This window comes from Salmo trutta, chromosome 1 (genome assembly GCF_901001165.1).
Source record: "Salmo trutta chromosome 1, fSalTru1.1, whole genome shotgun sequence".
NCBI classification, from domain to species: domain Eukaryota; kingdom Metazoa; phylum Chordata; class Actinopteri; order Salmoniformes; family Salmonidae; genus Salmo; species Salmo trutta.
This window is the reverse complement of record NC_042957.1, coordinates 69,592,269-69,610,819: the sequence shown is the minus strand read 5'-3', so window position 1 is coordinate 69,610,819 and position 18,551 is coordinate 69,592,269. Positions and strand designations below refer to the sequence as shown.

General features: G+C 46.0%; 1 protein-coding gene across 1 annotated transcript in view; it reads right to left on the bottom strand.

Annotated features, from left to right (window-relative positions):
• Nucleotides 1-18,551, bottom strand: part of LOC115206415 (dynein assembly factor 5, axonemal) — an 88,844-nt gene that overhangs the window by 14,620 nt on the left and 55,673 nt on the right. Inside the window, exon 10 of the mRNA XM_029773372.1 lies at nt 7,428-7,578. Coding sequence (XP_029629232.1) covers nt 7,428-7,578 — 151 coding nt within the window. The remainder of the gene's footprint in view (nt 1-7,427; nt 7,579-18,551) is intronic.

Below are 18,551 nucleotides of genomic sequence, written 5' to 3'. Positions count from 1 at the left end.
ATGACTATCATGTTAACATGGCATAATTCATTTCAACATGTGTAGAACTGCAGGAAATCTGCTTTAAAACCGTAAAAATCTCTCCACCCCATGGCAAAATGGGTAGGAAATTAGCTGAAAAACTGCAAATTTCTCTCTGTAGAATTGCATAAAATATATGTTATAAAATTGCAGTTCTCTCTGCCCCATGGCAACATGTAAAATTGCAGGAAATTTACTTCTCTCAACCGTCAAGAGGGGGTCACTAAAATGTTTTGCCCGCGAGTTGGGGGGGCCCCCAACCAAATCTTGCTTAGGGCCCGCAAAAGGCTAGAGATGGCCCAGAACAGACAGGCCATATTACAAACAGAAAACACAACTATTACTGTGCAAATATTGTGTGGGCACTTGGCAGCGAAAGAGCAGGAAAGCTGAACTCACATTTCATACATGTTATGTTCACAGGTAGTCACAGTGAATTACTCTAGTACACACAGTAATCCAAAGCACAGTTCTGACACCGGAGACCCTGTTATATAACCATTTGACTTCCCAAACACTTTAAACATAGGAGAAACTGGACAGAGATGGCTGTTGCTCATCATCCCTGGTGACTATGAGACAGGCTGTGAGTGTGGGTGTGATGGGGAAAGCACAGCAGGACAGAGCTGCATCAGACTTCCAGCAGCTCATAGACGGACACTGGGCCAGGTAGACAACAGAACACAACCATCCCTGAGCTGGTCTGAGATCACATGAACTGATATCAAGGTTCTTAACAGATCATTCATCTGGGAAAGAGGAAAACTGTGAGTGTGTGCGATAGAAAGAACGAGTGAGTGAGGGTCAAAGAGAGAGGGCTCGACAGAGAGAGAGAAGGGGCTTGACAATAAAGTGATCTAACATGACATCAGTGTCTATCTGATAGGGCGGTGTGTAAATGGAGCAGCTAATTGTTTTTACAGGAAGGAGTGAAGGGCTGGAACAACCCGGTTTGATTTGCCTGTGGAAAGGAACACACCCACACACAGCCAGTGTTCTCCAAACGGTTTGTTTTCACCGTTGTTAAACACAATTTTAAAAGTGGTGCAACGCAAAGTGGTGTTTGAGCTGGCTGTGAAACTGTCATTCCACACATGCAAGGGCAAACACAGACGGTCAAGAGGGTGTAAATATGTCTGAGTGTGTGACTGGACTCGCAGTCCCAAGGGCAGGTGCAGGGCCCTGTCTAAGTGATGGTTACAGCCCACAACAATGGAACCAGGACAGAGGCAGCATTGTTCCAGTGGGACAAAGGTATGTAACCCTCCCCCCCACCCACACACACCTGCTGCCTTGCTCTAGAGAGAGAGAGAGAGAGAGATGGACAGATAAAAGGAATCAGATAGCGAGAAAGAGAGCAGGAGAAAGAGAAAGATGGAGATGGAAAGAGAGGAGGGAGAGATGGATAGAGGATGACAGTCCATTACATTAAATGGTGAAGTGGGACCATCTATATTGAAAGTAAATGGGCAAAGCAGGGAAGCGTGCGCTATGTGTACTCTCCCGATGGTTTAAACTATGTGTACTCTCCCGATGGTTTAAACTAGGTGAACTCTCCCGATGGTTTAAACTAGGTGTACTCTCCCGATGGTTTAAACTAGGTGTACTCTCCCGATGGTTTAAACTAGGTGAACTCTCCCGATGGTTTAAACTAGGTGAACTCTCCCGTTGGTTTAAACTAGGTGAACTCTCCCGATGGTTTAAACTAGGTGAACTCTCCCGATGGTTTAAACTAGGTGAACTCTCCCGATGGTTTAAACTAGGTGAACTCTCCCGATGGTTTAAACTAGGTGAACTCTCCCGATGGTTAAACTAGGTGAACTCTCCCGATGGTTTAAACTAGGTGAACTCTCCCCGATGGTTTAAACTAGGTGAACTCTCCCGATGGTTTAAACTAGGTGAAACTCTCCCGATGGTTTAAACTAGGTGAACTCTCCCGATGGTTTAAACTAGGTGAACTCTCCCGATGGTTTAAACTAGGTGAACTCTCCCGATGGTTTAAACTAGGTGAACTCTCCCGATGGTTTAAACTAGGTGAACTCTCCCGATGGTTTAAACTAGGTGAACTCTCCCCGTTGGTTTAAACTAGGTGAACTCTCCCGATGGTTTAAACTAGGTGAACTCTCCCGATGGTTTAAACTAGGTGAACTCTCCCGATTGGTTTAAACTAGGTGAACTCTCCCGATGGTTTAAACTAGGTGAACTCTCCCGATGGTTTAAACTAGGTGAACTCTCCCGATGGTTTAAACTAGGTGAACTCTCCCGATGGTTTAAACTAGGTGAACTCTCCCGATGGTTTAAACTAGGTGAACTCTCCCGATGGTTTAAACTAGGTGAACTCTCCCGATGGTTTAAACTAGGTGAACTCTCCCGATGGTTTAAACTAGGTGAACTCTCCCGATGGTTTAAACTAGGTGAACTCTCCCGATGGTTTAAACTAGGTGAACTCTCCCGATGGTTTAAACTAGGTGAACTCTCCCGATGGTTTAACTAGGTGAACTCTCCCGATGGTTTAAACTAGGTGAACTCTCCCGATGGTTTAAACTAGGTGAACTCTCCCGTTGGTTTAAACTAGGTGAACTCTCCCGATGGTTTAAACTAGGTGAACTCTCCCGATGGTTTAAACTAGGTGAACTCTCCCGTATGGTTTAAACTAGGTGAACTCTCCCGATGGTTTAAACTAGGTGAACTCTCCCGATGGTTTAAACTAGGTGAACTCTCCCGATGGTTTAAACTAGGTGAACTCTCCCGATGGTTTAAACTAGGTGAACTCTCCCGATGGTTTAAACTAGGTGAACTCTCCCGATGGTTTAAACTAGGTGAACTCTCCCGTTGGTTTAAACTAGGTGAACTCTCCCGATGGTTTAAAACTAGGTGAACTCTCCCGATGGTTTAAACTAGGTGAACTCTCCCGTTGGTTTAAACTAGGTGAACTCTCCCGATGGTTTAAACTAGGTGAACTCTCCCGATGGTTTAAACTAGGTGAACTCTCCCGATGGTTTAAACTAGGTGAACTCTCCCGATGGTTTAAACTAGGTGAACTCTCCCGATGGTTTTAAACTAGGTGAACTCTCCCGATGGTTTAAACTAGGTGAACTCTCCCGATGGTTTAAACTAGGTGAACTCTCCCGTTGGTTTAAACTAGGTGAACTCTCCCGATGGTTTAAACTAGGTGAACTCTCCCGATGGTTTAAACTAGGTGAACTCTCCCGATGGTTTAAACTAGGTGAACTCTCCCGATGGTTTAAACTAGGTGAACTCTCCCGATGGTTTAAACTAGGTGAACTCTCCCGATGGTTTAAACTAGGTGAACTCTCCCGTTGGTTTAAACTAGGTGAACTCTCCCGATTGGTTTAAACTAGGGAACTCTCCCGATTGGTTTAAACTAGGTGAACTCTCCCGATGGTTTAAACTAGGTGAACTCTCCCGATGGTTTTAAACTAGGTGAACTCTCCCGATGGTTTAAACTAGGTGAACTCTCCCGATGGTTTAAACTAGGTGAACTCTCCCGATGGTTTAAACTAGGTGAACTCTCCCGATGGTTTAAACTAGGTGAACTCCCCTGATGGTTTAAAGAGAAAAATGCACTACCACATGTCTCTGTATACAGAGCATTCGGAAAGTATTCAGACCCCTTGACTTTTTCCACATTTTGTTTTGTTACAACCTTATTCTAAAATTGATTTGTTTTTTTCCCTCATCAATCTACACACAATACCCAATAATGACCCAGCAAAAACGGGTTTTTGCTCATTTATAAAAAATAAAAACCAGAAATATCACATTTACATAAGTATTCAGACCCTTTATTCAGTACTTCGTTGAAGCACCTTTGGCAGCAATTACAGGCTTGAGTCTTCTTGGGTGTGACACTACAAGCTTGGCACACATGTATTTGGGGAGTTTCTCCCATTCTTCTCTGCAGATCCTCTCAAGCTCTGTCAGGTTAAATGGGGCGCGTTGCTGCACAACTATTTTCAGGTCTCTCCAGAGATGTTCGATCGGGTTCAAGTCTGGGATCTGGCTAGGCCACTTAAGGACATTCAGAGACTTGTCCCGAAGCCACTCCTGCGTTGTCTTGGCTGTGTGCTTAGGGTCGTTGTCCTGTTGGAAGGTGAACCTTCGCCCAAGTCTGAGCTCTCTGGAGCAGGTTTCATTCAAGGATCTCTCTGTACTTTGGTCCGTTCATCTTTGCCTCGTTCCTGACTAGTCTCCCACTGTCTGCTGCTGAAAAACATCCCAACAGCATGATGCTGCCACCACGCTTCACCGTACAGATGGTGCAAGGTTTCCTCCAGACGTGACGCTTGGCATTCAGGCCAAAGAGTTCAATCTTGATTTCATCAGACCAGATAATCTTGTTTCTCATGGTCTGAGAGTCCTTTAGGTGCCTTTTGGCAACTCCAAGCAGGCTGTCATGTGCCTTTTACTGAGGAGTGGCTTCCGTCTGTCCACTCTACCATAAAGGCCTGATTGGTAGAGCGCTGCAGAGATCGTTGTCCTCATGGAAGGTTCTCCCATCTCCACAGAGGAACACTAGAGCTAAAGTGACCACCAGGTTCTTGGTCACCTCCCTGACCAAGGTCCTTCTTCCCTGATAGGTCAGTTTGGCCAGCTCTTGGAAGAGTCTTGGTGGTTCCTAACTTCTTCCATTTAAGAATGATGGAGACCACTGTGTTCTTGGAGACCTTCAATGCTGCAGAAATATTTTGGTACCCTTCCCCAGATCTGTGCCTCATAACAATCCTGTCTTAGATTGTCTTTCTCACCCCGTAGCACTCACTTACACTACCGTTCAAAAGTTTGGGGTCACTTAGAAATGTCCTTGTTTTATAAAGAAAAACACCTTTTTTGTCCATTAAAATAACATCAAATTGATCAGAAATACAGTGTAGACATTGATAATGTTGTAAATAACTATTGTAGCTGGAAACTGCAGATTTTTAATGGAATATCTACATAGGTGTACAGAGACCCATTATCAGCAACCATCACTCCTGTGTTCCAATGGCACGTTGTGTTAGCTAATCCAAGTTTATAATTTTAAAAGGCTAATTGATCATTACAAAACCCTTTTGCAATTATGTTAGCACAGCTGATAACTGTTGTCCTGATTTAAAGAAGCAATAAAACTGGCCTTCTTTAGACTAGTTGAGTATCTGGAGCATCAGCATTTGTGGGTTTCGATTACAGGCTCAAATTGGCCAGAAACAAAGAACTTTCTTCTGAAACTCGTCAGTCTATACTTGTTCTGAGAAATGAAGGCTATTCCATGAGAGAAATTGCGAAGAAACTGAAGATCTAGTACAACACTGTGTACTACTCCCTTCACAGAGCAGCGCAAACTGGCTCTAACCAGAATAGAAAGAAGAGTGGGAGGCCTCGGTGCACAACTGAGAAACAGACGGCTCACAAGTCCTCAACTGGCAGCTTCATTAAATAGTACCCGCAAAACACCAGTCTCAACGTCAACAGTGAAGAGGCGACTCCAGGATGCTGGCCTTCTAAAACCCTCACAAACTTTTACAGATGCACAATTGAGAGCATCTTGTCGGGCTGTATCACCGCCTGGTACGGCAACTGCTCTGCCGTCAACCGCAAGGCTCTCCAGAGGATGGTGTGGTTCGCACAACGCATCACTAGGGGCAAACTACCTGCCCTCCAGGACACCTACAGCACCCGATGTCACAGGAAGGCCAAAAATATCATCAAGGTTAACAACCACCCGAGTCACTGCCTGTTCACCCCGCTATCATCCAGAAGGCGAGGTCTGTACAGGTGCGTCAAAGCTGGGACAGAAAGACTGAAAAACAGCTTCTATCTCAAGGCCATCAGACTGTTAAACAGCCATCACTAGCACAGAGAGGCTGCTGCCTACATACAGACTCGAATCATTGGCCACTTTAATAAATGGATCACTAGTCACTTTAAATAAATAGTTTACATATCTTACATTACTCATCTCATATGTATATACTGTATTTTATACCATCTATTGCATCTTGCCTATGTTGCTCGGTCATCGCTCATCCATATATTTATATGTACATATGCTTATTCCATCCCTTTAGATTTGTGTGTATTAGGTAGTTGTTGTGGAATTGTTAGATATTACTGCACTGTCGGAACTAGAAGCACAAGCATTTCTCTACACCCGCATTAACATCTGCTAACCATGTGTATGTGACCAATATAATTTGATACGGACAATTCCTTTCACCTCATGGCTTGGTTTTTGCTCTGACATGCACTGTCAACTGTGGGACCTTATATAGACAGGTTTGTGCCTTTCCAAATCATGTCCAATCAATTGAATTTACCACAGGTGGATTCCAATCAAGTTGTAGAAACATCTCAAGGATGATCAATGGGAACAGGATGCACCTGAGATCAATTTTGAGACTCATAGTAAAGGGTCTGAATACTTATGTAAATAAGGTATCTGTTTTTTATTTTTAATACATTTGTTAAAACCCGTTTTCGGTTTGTCATTATGGGGTATTGTGTGTAGTCTGCTGAGGATTTTTATTTATGTAATCCATTTTTTAATAAGGCTGTAATGTAACAAAATGTGGAAAAAGTTAAGGGGTCTGAATACTTTCCAAAGGCACTGTATAATACAAAACTGGAGACATATTACACTTCTGCGTTGTGATACAAAAATATTAGTAAAATGTATAGTTCATTGTGTATTTAAAAAAAAATATCTGATATTGTCAATGTCCACAATGATCAACCAAACATCTTGCAGGGAAGAGAAATTGTGGATAAGCTTGATAATATATTATCATCTTTCTTAAGACAAAGTAATTGAATGATTTTAATGATTTTTTTTATATATATATATATATATAATTATTAGTATGGTTTGATTAAATTCAAAGCACCCTACCATCATATCTAAACCAATATGACACCGATGTTGATGAACCTTTGCAAATAAACTTGATTGGAGGCCTCTCATCATGAGTCGTCATGCCATTACCGAGAACCCCATACCGGATTTTTAACAGGGTCATTAACATTAAGGAAAAAATTGCTCTCTCTTTCCCCGACCTAGCTCAATATCTAGGCATCGAATAAGAATGAGCCTACAGCATCCATAAATTGACCATCAGACTTGCCACCTTTCAGACTGAATAAAGTTGTATGAGCAACAGTTTTGATTACATTTATAATTTATCGTTTTCATGTGCAAATTTTGTCCATTAAGAACCAATGATGTGCTACCTTGTTGTAGCATTTCTGACAATGCTAACATCTTTTTTAGCCTAAGCTCAGAGTTTATACACCAGGCTAGTAAAATGGCGCCGACAGATATGGCAGCTCTGCTTCTATGTATGTGTTCACTTGTGCAGGTACCTGTGTGTGTGTGTGTGTGTGTGTGTGTGTGTGTGTGTGTTTACCTGGCTGGGCGGGATGGCTCCCCCTTGCAGCAGGGCTAGCAGACAGCTGAGAGCTGAGGTACGGATAGCTGCAGCAGTACGACCTGCCTTCCACACCAGGTTAGGTAGCAGCAACTCCAACAGAAACACATCCAGGTGCTCACAGAACCTCCTAGAGAGAGAAAGAGAGAGAGACGTTCAATTCTACAACCACTTAAAAGGAAGTGATTCCCAAACCTTCCATAACAAAGCCATCACCTACAGAGAAATTAACCTGTAGAAGAGTCCCCTAAGAAAGCTGGTCCTGGGGCTCTGTTCACCACCACAAATACACCCCATAAAGCCCCAGGACAGCAACACAATTAGACCCAACCAAATCACGAGAAAACAAAAAGATAATTACTCGACACAATGGAAAGAATTGACAAAAAAACAGAGTAAACTAGAATGCTATTTGTCCCTGAACAGAGAGTACACAGTGGCAGAATACCTGACCACTGTGACTGACCCAAACTTAAGGAAAGCTTTGACTATGTACAGACTCAGTGAGCATAGCCTTGCTATTGAGAAAGGCAGACCTGGCTCTCAAGAAAAGACAGGCTATGTGCACACTGCCCACAAAATTAGTTGGAAACTGAGCTGCACTTCCTAACCTCCTGCCAAATGTATGACCATATTAGAGACACATATTTCCCTCAGATTACACAGACCCACAAAGAATTCGAAAACAAAACCAAATTTGATAAACTCCCATATCTATTGGGTGAAATACCAGCATGTGCCATCTCAGCAGCAAGATTTGTGATTTGTTGCCACAAGAAAATAAATCAACATAAATATGGGTTGTATTTACAATGGTGTTTGTTCTTCACTGGTGAAGAAGCACCACTGTAAATACAACCCATATTTATGTTGATTTATTTTCCCTTTTGTACTTTAACTATTTGCACATCATTACAACACTGTATATAGACATAATAACATTTGAAATGTGAGAGATGGGAAGAGAGAGAGGCGTGGGGGAGGGGAAGAGAGAGAGAGAAAGGGAGAGAGAGAGAGATGGAGGGAGCATTAAAGAAGTCTGTCAGCTGTTCCAATGGACTGATTCCTACATTAGTACACGTCTTGTATAGAAGTAGATGTTCTGAAGCCGTCTCTACTCCCCAGTCCCCACACTCCAAAGTAGTTCTCCAATAATTCACTGAGAAATACCCAAGAAAATCTGCTCTCTAGTACTGGGCTATTCAACTCTTACCCTACGAGGTCCAGAGCCTGCTGGTGTTCTGTTCTACCTGATAATGAATTACACTCCCCAGGTGTCCCAGGTCTAAATCAGTCCCTGGTTAGAGGGGAACAATGAAAACACAGTGGAACTGGCATCCAGGCCCAGAGATGAGTTTGAAGGCTCTAGTAGAATGACACTAGTTCCCACACTCCCAAGAAATTCTCTAATCATAAGGAAAAATACATTATTTTCTTCGGAAAATAAAGAAATTGTCAAGTCCCCAGTCTATTATCAAATAATTCACTATGAAATTCCTAAAAACTTCACAGAAAAGTCTAGGAATACCTAATATAATCTAAGGATACGGTGATGAATGATACAGTCAGTGTACAAATAGGCAACGTCATCAGAGTCGGGATGAGCAGACTGGGAAGTAGCCTCCTAGTCCTATGACGTGATGCGATGTGAAAACACACAGTAATATAGAGCTACCAGGCTACTGGAGATTACTGAGCGCTACACAGTGACAAACAGCTGTATCTACGGCCATGTTTCCCACAGCCAGCCGGTCTGTGGATACTAAGACTAGAGGAACAGAAAGAGAGGGAACAGAGGATGAAGAGAAGAGGACCATCTGGATGTCCTTTGTTTCTCCTCTTCTCTCACTCACTCTCTACTTTCCTGCTAATTCAATCATACTGACAGTCACTCCCTCTGCCTGCCTGTCACTCCCTCTGCCTGCCTGTCCGCCCCCCCCCCCCACACACAAAGTTAATTTATGAGTCCGGCACCCCATTTCTCCCCAACACTGACATGTGGTATTTGTAAGTGCAAAATCTGGCAGCAGTCTCTATAATCCCTATATACACCCCCATTATACTTCTGTTCTGAGTGACCCTGTATGACATGTTGGAGCGGGCTGTACCATCTATTCGCCAGTTGGGGGAGCCCATCTCCCACTAATGCAGCCAGCAGCCAGTCAGTGGCCTTCATGTGTTCTATTCTCCCTGCTCTCTCTGTCCTATATGGAAGTGGATGGAAAGGATGCCATGAAGAGTAATGGTAGGACATGGACAGTCCTCTTTCCACATCGCATTGACCAACCCCATCAATAGTGCGCACGGCGCTCGCAGGCATGCACACAATAAGATATGATTGTCAGTTTGGTACCCAACACACATCTACACAGTCTGACTCAAGACAAGTGCTACTCCCAGCAAGTAACGCACATGTAAAGGACATCACGCTGCTTGCTTATCGAGGGCCGCTTCCTCCTGATTCGGCTCATACCGAGGCCCGAACACAGGACCTCTGCTTTTTTGCAAGCACACATGACCACCCTCCTGAAGTGTCTTACCAATCACGCCACGTGAATAGCTAGCTATTTGGCAGCGCAAGTGGGGACACTTCTGGCTGAGGAGTAAGTTTCACACATCCCCATGTGCGCCACACACACACACAAAATGCCAGCCTGTCGGGTCTCTACACTGCCTAGCTCTATGCTGTAAATCTCAGACAGCAATTACAGACCTTCCTTGCCAACAACACACACCTCTTTCTGAAGAAGAACTTTGATTTTATCTGCCATTTTCACAGTGTGGGGTGTATTCTTTCTCCCATAACACATTCCTTTCTACTTGTATTTCATCTTAACCTTCACTAGCAGCCCACCTCTCTACTTCTGTTCTACCTTAACCTTCACTAGCAGCCCACCTCTCTACTTCTGTTCTACCTTAACCTTCACTAGCAGCCCACCTCTCTACTTCTGTTCTACCTTAACCTTCACTAGCAGCCCACCTCTCTACTTCTGTTCTACCTTAACCTTCAATAGCAGCCCACCTCTCTACTTCTGTTCTACCTTAACCTTCACTAGCAGCCCACCTCTCTACTTCTGTTCTACCTTAACCTTCACTAGCAGCCCACCTCTCTACTTCTGTTCTACCTTAACCTTCACTAGCAGCCCACCTCTCTACTTCTGTTCTACCTTAACCTTCACTAGCAGCCCACCTCTCTACTTCTGTTCTACCTTAACCTCTACTAGCAGCCCACCTCTCTACTTCTGTTCTACTTTAACCTTCACTAGCAGCCCACCTCTCTACTTCTGTTCTACCTTAACCTTCAATAGCAGCCCACCTCTCTACTTCTGTTCTACCTTAACCTTCAATAGCAGCCCACCTCTCTACTTCTGTTCTACCTTAACCTTCACTAGCAGCCCACCTCTCTACTTCTGTTCTACCTTAACCTCTCCTAGCAGCCCACCTCTCTACTTCTGTTCTACTTTAACCTTCACTAGCAGCCCACCTCTCTACTTCTGTTCTACCTTAACCTTCACTAGCAGCCCACCTCTCTACTTCTGTTCTACCTTAACCTTCACTAGCAGCCCACCTCTCTACTTCTGTTCTACCTTAACCTTCACTAGCAGCCCACCTCTCTACTTCTGTTCTACCTTAACCTTCACTAGCAGCCCACCTCTCTACTTCTGTTCTACCTTAACCTTCACTAGCAGCCCACCTCTCTACTTCTGTTCTACCTTAACCTTCACTAGCAGCCCACCTCTCTACTTCTGTTCTACCTTAACCTTCACTAGCAGCCCACCTCTCTACTTCTGTTCTACCTTAACCTTCACTAGCAGCCCACCTCTCTACTTCTGTTCTACCTTAACCTTCACTAGCAGCCCACCTCTCTACTTCTGTTCTACCTTAACCTTCACTAGCAGCCCACCTCTCTACTTCTGTTCTACCTTAACCTTCACTAGCAGCCCACCTCTCTACTTCTGTTCTACCTTAACCTTCAATAGCAGCCCACCTCTCTACTTCTGTTCTACCTTAACCTTCACTAGCAGCCCACCTCTCTACTTCTGTTCTACCTTAACCTTCACTAGCAGCCCACCTCTCTACTTCTGTTCTACCTTAACCTTCACTAGCAGCCCACCTCTCTACTTCTGTTCTACCTTAACCTTCACTAGCAGCCCACCTCTCTACTTCTGTTCTACCTTAACCTTCACTAGCAGCCCACCTCTCTACTTCTGTTCTACCTTAACCTTCAATAGCAGCCCACCTCTCTACTTCTGTTCTACCTTAACCTTCACTAGCAGCCCACCTCTCTACTTCTGTTCTACCTTAACCTTCACTAGCAGCCCACCTCTCTACTTCTGTTCTACCTTAACCTTCAATAGCAGCCCACCTCTCTACTTCTGTTCTACCTTAACCTTCACTAGCAGCCCACCTCTCTACTTCTGTTCTACCTTAACCTTCACTAGCAGCCCACCTCTCTACTTCTGTTCTACCTTAACCTTCACTAGCAGCCCACCTCTCTACTTCTGTTCTACTTTAACCTTCAATAGCAGCCCACCTCTCTACTTCTGTTCTACCTTAACCTTCACTAGCAGCCCACCTCTCTACTTCTGTTCTACTTTAACCTTCACTAGCAGCCCACCTCTCTACTTCTGTTCTACCTTAACCTTTAATAGCAGCCCACAGATCCACATGAAACAAAGCCATTATGTGTCAGTGGAACTAAGGCATATGTTTGAGGATACTCTCTCTCTCTTCCCTTTTCCTTTCTCTTTGTTCTGCTGCCGACATGTTATTATGTCATTTTGTTACAGGAACAAAGAGTGTATTATAGAGAGATACTGTGCATCATTATCATTGTCGCCTTGATGAGATGGGAGTTTGTGTCTGTGTGGGTGTGCTGCACTACAAACATTCTACATGGGAGAGACTGTGCGGGAAGGTATTACTTAAAAATGGCAGGTAGTAACCACATATAACAAATGGATTTGTATTAGTATACGCATTAAAAGTCCCAATGTAAAGTTACAGCTCATTTTTCTATTTATTACATCAAACCCAGCAGAATTCCAAAGAACGCCGAAGTCATTTTCGGAAAATGTTTTACTGGGTGTGATGTAATATGGAGGACCAGGCAAGCCAGCCCATTCACTATAATGTAACCTCCAACAGAAATAACTTCAAATTACACCAAATTGTTTGCACTGATGACTACTGGTTTCAATTTAATTTTAAGCCAATTTACAAGCAAATACTTTATGAATTTGCTACAAATAAACTTGCAAGGTTGCTAGCCAACTAACGTTAGCCCTGCCAGCCTGCTAACGTTAGCCCTGCCAGACAGCTAACGTTAGCCCTGCCAGCCTGCTAACGTTATGTTATCATCGAATGAGTCAGCGAGTTACTATCAACACCTAGCTTACATTAAAGTCAATGACATTTTTGGAAATACATAACACCATCTAACCAGTTATCAAATAATGTTAGCTAGCTATATGCAGTTATCTTAGCCAGCCAGCTAACGTTAGCTATTTAGCCAATTAGCTATTAGCCTACCCAACCACCACGGTTATGGTCGGTAAGCTAGAGCCTAACCAGCTAGAACACAACCAAAACATAACCTCAGATTAAAAGCAAAGAGAGAGAAGACTTCCAGATTGATGGCTGGGGCCCATCCGATGGTAAAACTTTTAAAAGCGTGCAGGCTGAGTTAGCTACCAAAGCAAGGGGGTGGCGGGCGCATCGCTGGGCCGAGGGAGAGTCAGAGCAATCCAAAATACATAGATTCCAGATGTCTGTTAGCTAGTACAGTAGCACTAAGCCAAGGTGAAAATAGTTACAAAACTCCCGTAGGCTACAGCCCAGGGAACATGCCGAAAAGTTGACAAAACAAAATGGAGAACAGACGAGGTACTACACAATTAGAGCAAGCAGGTATGATTTTCCCTTTCGTTATGAGCTCACCGGCAAGAAGCCTGCCATGCTAACGAGTTCCCACTAGATAACACTGCCACAAAGTCAGTGAAGAGCACGACTGCACGTGCCCCATGTCAGTGAAGAGCATTGCTGCACGGGACACGTGCCCCATGTCAGTGAAGAGCATTGCTGCACGGGACATGTGCCCCATGTCAGTGAAGAGCATTGCTGCATGTGCCCCATGTCAGTGAAGAGCATTGCTGCATGGGACACGTGCCCCATGTCAGTGAAGAGCATTGCTGCACGGGACACGTGCCCATGTCAGTGAAGAGCATTGCTGCATGGGACACGTGCCCCATGTCAGTGAAGAGCATTGCTGCATGGGACACGTGCCCATGTCAGTGAAGAGCATTGCTGCATGGGACACGTGCCCCATGTCAGTGAAGAGCATTGCTGCACGGGACATGTGCCCCATGTCAGTGAAGAGCATTGCTGCATGTACCCCATGTCAGTGAAGAGCATTGCTGCATGGGACACGTGCCCCATGTCAGTGAAGAGCATTGCTGCATGGGACACATGTCAGTGAAGAGCATTGCTGCATGTACCCCATGTCAGTGAAGAGCATTGCTGCATGGGACACGTGCCCCATGTCAGTGAAGAGCATTGCTGCACGGGACATGTGCCCCATGTCAGTGAAGAGCATTGCTGCATGTGCCCCATGTCAGTGAAGAGCATTGCTGCACGGGACATGTGCCCCATGTCAGTGAAGAGCATTGCTGCATGGGACACGTGCCCCATGTCAGTGAAGAGCATTGCTGCACGGGACACGAGCCCCATGTCAGTGAAGGGCATTGCTGCACGGGACACGAGCCCCATGTCAGTGAAGAGCATTGCTGCATGGGACACGTGCCCCTTGTCAGTGAAGAGCATTGCTGCATGGGACACGTGCCCATGTCAGTGAAGAGCATTGCTGCATGGGACACGTGCCCCATGTCAGTGAAGAGCATTGCTGCATGGGACACGTGCCCATGTCAGTGAAGAGCATTGCTGCATGGGACACGTGCCCCATGTCAGTGAAGAGCATTGCTGCATGGGACACGTGCCCCATGTCAGTGAAGAGCATTGCTGCACGGGACACGTGCCCCATGTCAGTGAAGGGCATTGCTGCATGGGACACGTGCCCCATGTCAGTGAAGGGCATTGCTGCATGGGACATGTGCCCCATGTCAGTGAAGAGCATTGCTGCATGGGACATGTGCCCCATGTCAGTGAAGAGCATTGCTGCATGGGACATGTGCCCCATGTCAGTGAAGAGCATTGCTGCACGGGACATGTGCCCCATGTCAGTGAAGAGCATTGCTGCATGTGCCCCATGTCAGTGAAGAGCATTGCTGCATGGGACACGTGCCCCATGTCAGTGAAGAGCATTGCTGCATGGGACACATGTCAGTGAAGAGCATTGCTGCACGGGACATGTGCCCCATGTCAGTGAAGAGCATTGCTGCATGGGACACGTGCCCCATGTCAGTGAAGAGCATTGCTGCACGGGACACGTGCCCATGTCAGTGAAGAGCATTGCTGCATGGGACACGTGCCCCATGTCAGTGAAGAGCATTGCTGCATGGGACACGTGCCCCTTGTCAGTGAAGAGCATTGCTGCATGGGACACGTGCCCCATGTCAGTGAAGAGCATTGCTGCATGGGACACGTGCCCATGTCAGTGAAGAGCATTGCTGCATGGGACACGTGCCCCATGTCAGTGAAGAGCATTGCTGCATGGGACACGTGCCCATGTCAGTGAAGAGCATTGCTGCATGGGACACGTGCCCCATGTCAGTGAAGAGCATTGCTGCATGGGACACGTGCCCCATGTCAGTGAAGAGCATTGCTGCATGGGACACGTATCCCTTGTCAGTGAAGAGCATTGCTGCATGGGACACGTGCCCCATGTCAGTGAAGAGCATTGCTGCATGGGACACGTGCCCCTTGTCAGTGAAGAGCATTGCTGCATGGGACACGTGCCCCTTGTCAGTGAAGAGCATTGCTGCATGGGACACGTGCCCCTTGTCAGTGAAGAGCATTGCTGCATGGGACACGTGCCCCATGTCAGTGAAGAGCATTGCTGCATGGGACATGTGCCCCATGTCAGTGAAGAGCATTGCTGCATGGGACACGTGCCCCTTGTCAGTGAAGAGCATTGCTGCATGGGACACGTGCCCCATGTCAGTGAAGAGCATTGCTGCATGGGACACGTGCCCCATGTCAGTGAAGAGCATTGCTGCATGGGACACGTGCCCATGTCAGTGAAGAGCATTGCTGCATGGGACACGTGCCCCATGTCAGTGAAGAGCATTGCTGCATGGGACACGTGCCCCATGTCAGTGAAGAGCATTGCTGCACGGGACACGTGCCCCATGTCAGTGAAGGGCATTGCTGCACGGGACACGTGCCCCATGTCAGTGAAGGGCATTGCTGCATGGGACATGTGCCCCATGTCAGTGAAGAGCATTGCTGCATGGGACACGTGCCCCATGTCAGTGAAGAGCATTGCTGCATGGGACATGTGCCCCATGTCAGTGAAGAGCATTGCTGCATGGGACACGTGCCCCATGTCAGTGAAGAGCATTGCTGCACGGGACACGTGCCCCATGTCAGTGAAGAGCATTGCTGCACGGGACACGAGCCCCATGTCAGTGAAGAGCATTGCTGCATGTGCCCCATGTCAGTGAAGAGCATTGCTGCATGTGCCCCATGTCAGTGAAGAGCATTGCTGCATGGGACACGTGCCCCATGTCAGTGAAGAGCATTGCTGCATGGGACACATGTCAGTGAAGAGCATTGCTGCACGGGACATGTGCCCCATGTCAGTGAAGAGCATTGCTGCACGGGACACGTGCCCCATGTCAGTGAAGGGCATTGCTGCACGGGACACGTGCCCCATGTCAGTGAAGAGCATTGCTGCATGGGACACATGTCAGTGAAGAGCATTGCTGCACGGGACATGTGCCCCATGTCAGTGAAGAGCATTGCTGCATGGGACACGTGCCCCATGTCAGTGAAGAGCATTGCTGCACGGGACACGTGCCCCATGTCAGTGAAGAGCATTGCTGCATGGGACACGTGCCCCATGTCAGTGAAGAGCATTGCTGCATGGGACACGTGCCCCATGTCAGTGAAGAGCATTGCTGCATGGGACATGTGCCCCATGTCAGTGAAGAGCATTGCTGCACGGGACACGTGCCCCATGTCAGTGAAGAGCATTGCTGCATGGGACACGTGCCCCATGTCAGTGAAGAGCATTGCTGCATGGGACACGTGCCCCATGTCAGTGAAGAGCATTGCTGCATGGGACATGTGCTGCCATGCAGCCTGCTCTTCACTGACTTTGTTGCAGTGTTATCTAGTGGGTAGCATGGCTAGTGGCTAACCGAGCTGGAATATAAACTCTGTAGCACCGAGTAGATCCTCCAAATGCCGTTGAGAAATAGTGCATTGTGGGTAGATGAGAAGATATCCAGAATTAAGTTAATAAATATGTAATAACCAAAAACAACTATTTTTGTACTTATAGGTAACCAGATCGTGACTACAACTAACTTACTAATACGTCTTTGACCACACATCACGTTGGTGAGTAAAAACTCATGCTTCCAACCCTATATGTCAATATGAATTCTTCATAGTATAAACTTCTCCCAACATCCAAAGCAATAAGACATGGTGCCCTTAGATGAAAGGAGTTATTCTGTATAATCACTCTACTAATCGTCCTATGATGACTTAACTACCAAGGTGCCCTGGGTTAAAAGCACAAGTCAACACTAAACAGCATAGGTGGCCTGTGAGAGGAAGAGAGAGTTGGCTGTTGACTTCATACCTTTATGAGCTGGATGTAGGCCTAGCACTCACATCTGGAGCTTGGAGTTCACAATTCTAATGTCTTAATGTCTGACTTCTAGCCTGGGTGTCAGTCTGCTTCTACCAACTCCTTTGGCCAGTTTGACTAAAAGGGTTCCACACCATAATAACTACCCATAATAACTACAAACTATCAATATAAACTACCCAGATTGACCTCGACATGACCCTAGACATTACGTACACATCCACGGTGACACGCGCTGCACCCAAGGCAGTCACGGTCGACCCTTGGGGACCACGCTGACGACTTACCCCACTGAGTGACGGGGACAACTGTTGCTCCGACCGCAGGAGCCACAGCAGAGACCACAGACCACACGGCCCCGGCTTAACTTAATGCATTCCCCTAGATTAGAGAGGCGCTGGAGGGGAAGAGAGACGGACTATGTGGAAATGGCTTGGAGAGGGGGAGATAACAGAGATATTCAGGGACCCCATGATGAGTCTTTCATGTTATTGTCTGCTAATATCCTGGTCTGGATTTGAATGAATGTAATGTGGAATGCGTGGGTGACAGGTAGCCTCCCCACAGGTGATTTAGTTGCATGTGTCTGTTTACAATGTGGCTCATGATGTGTAAATTAAATCCTCTTCAGGGCAATACAAGTTTAATTCTGTCATTCATTCGTCGGTTCAATCAATCCAATGAATCAATCAGTTAGTCTCAACGCTCCATCCTTCTTAACAGTGTTGAAAGATTACTCTGGGGTGGTGATGAGGCCTGGCGTTACTAACTCACTGAGGACAGATAGATCAACCCAAAATCCACCCCTCCCCCCCATTAGAGGCACATTGCTAGGTATGTTTCATGTTGGTAGGTCCCAGATGTAACAAGATGTCTGTGGTGGTAGATTCCATCCAAATTAGTGAGACGGGGGATGACGACAATTTAGGCCATGTAAAGCTCATTTCAACGCATTTGGGCTATGCTTCTATGAATTAATAAATTCAGCCTTGTAATGAGAAATATAAACAGTCCAAAGTAGGGGTGGGGGTGCATGTCCCCTCCATTACTAGTGGAAATTACACCCATGGTTTTTCCTATTATGACCAATCTCCTATAGTAGCCATAGACTCTATATAGCCCAAGCCTCATAGAGAATAAACAGACCCACTGCAGGCTGCAGAGCCTGAGATGGGACAGCTACCATAGACATGCTGTACATAATACATCATTGACAACTACTTCTGTTGACGAGGGTCCCGTGTCGCTGGGCTGCTAATTCTACAGTTAATGAGGGGAAGTTGGAAAAACATGAGCTGTGCTAAATCTGCTAATAACGTCTGGGG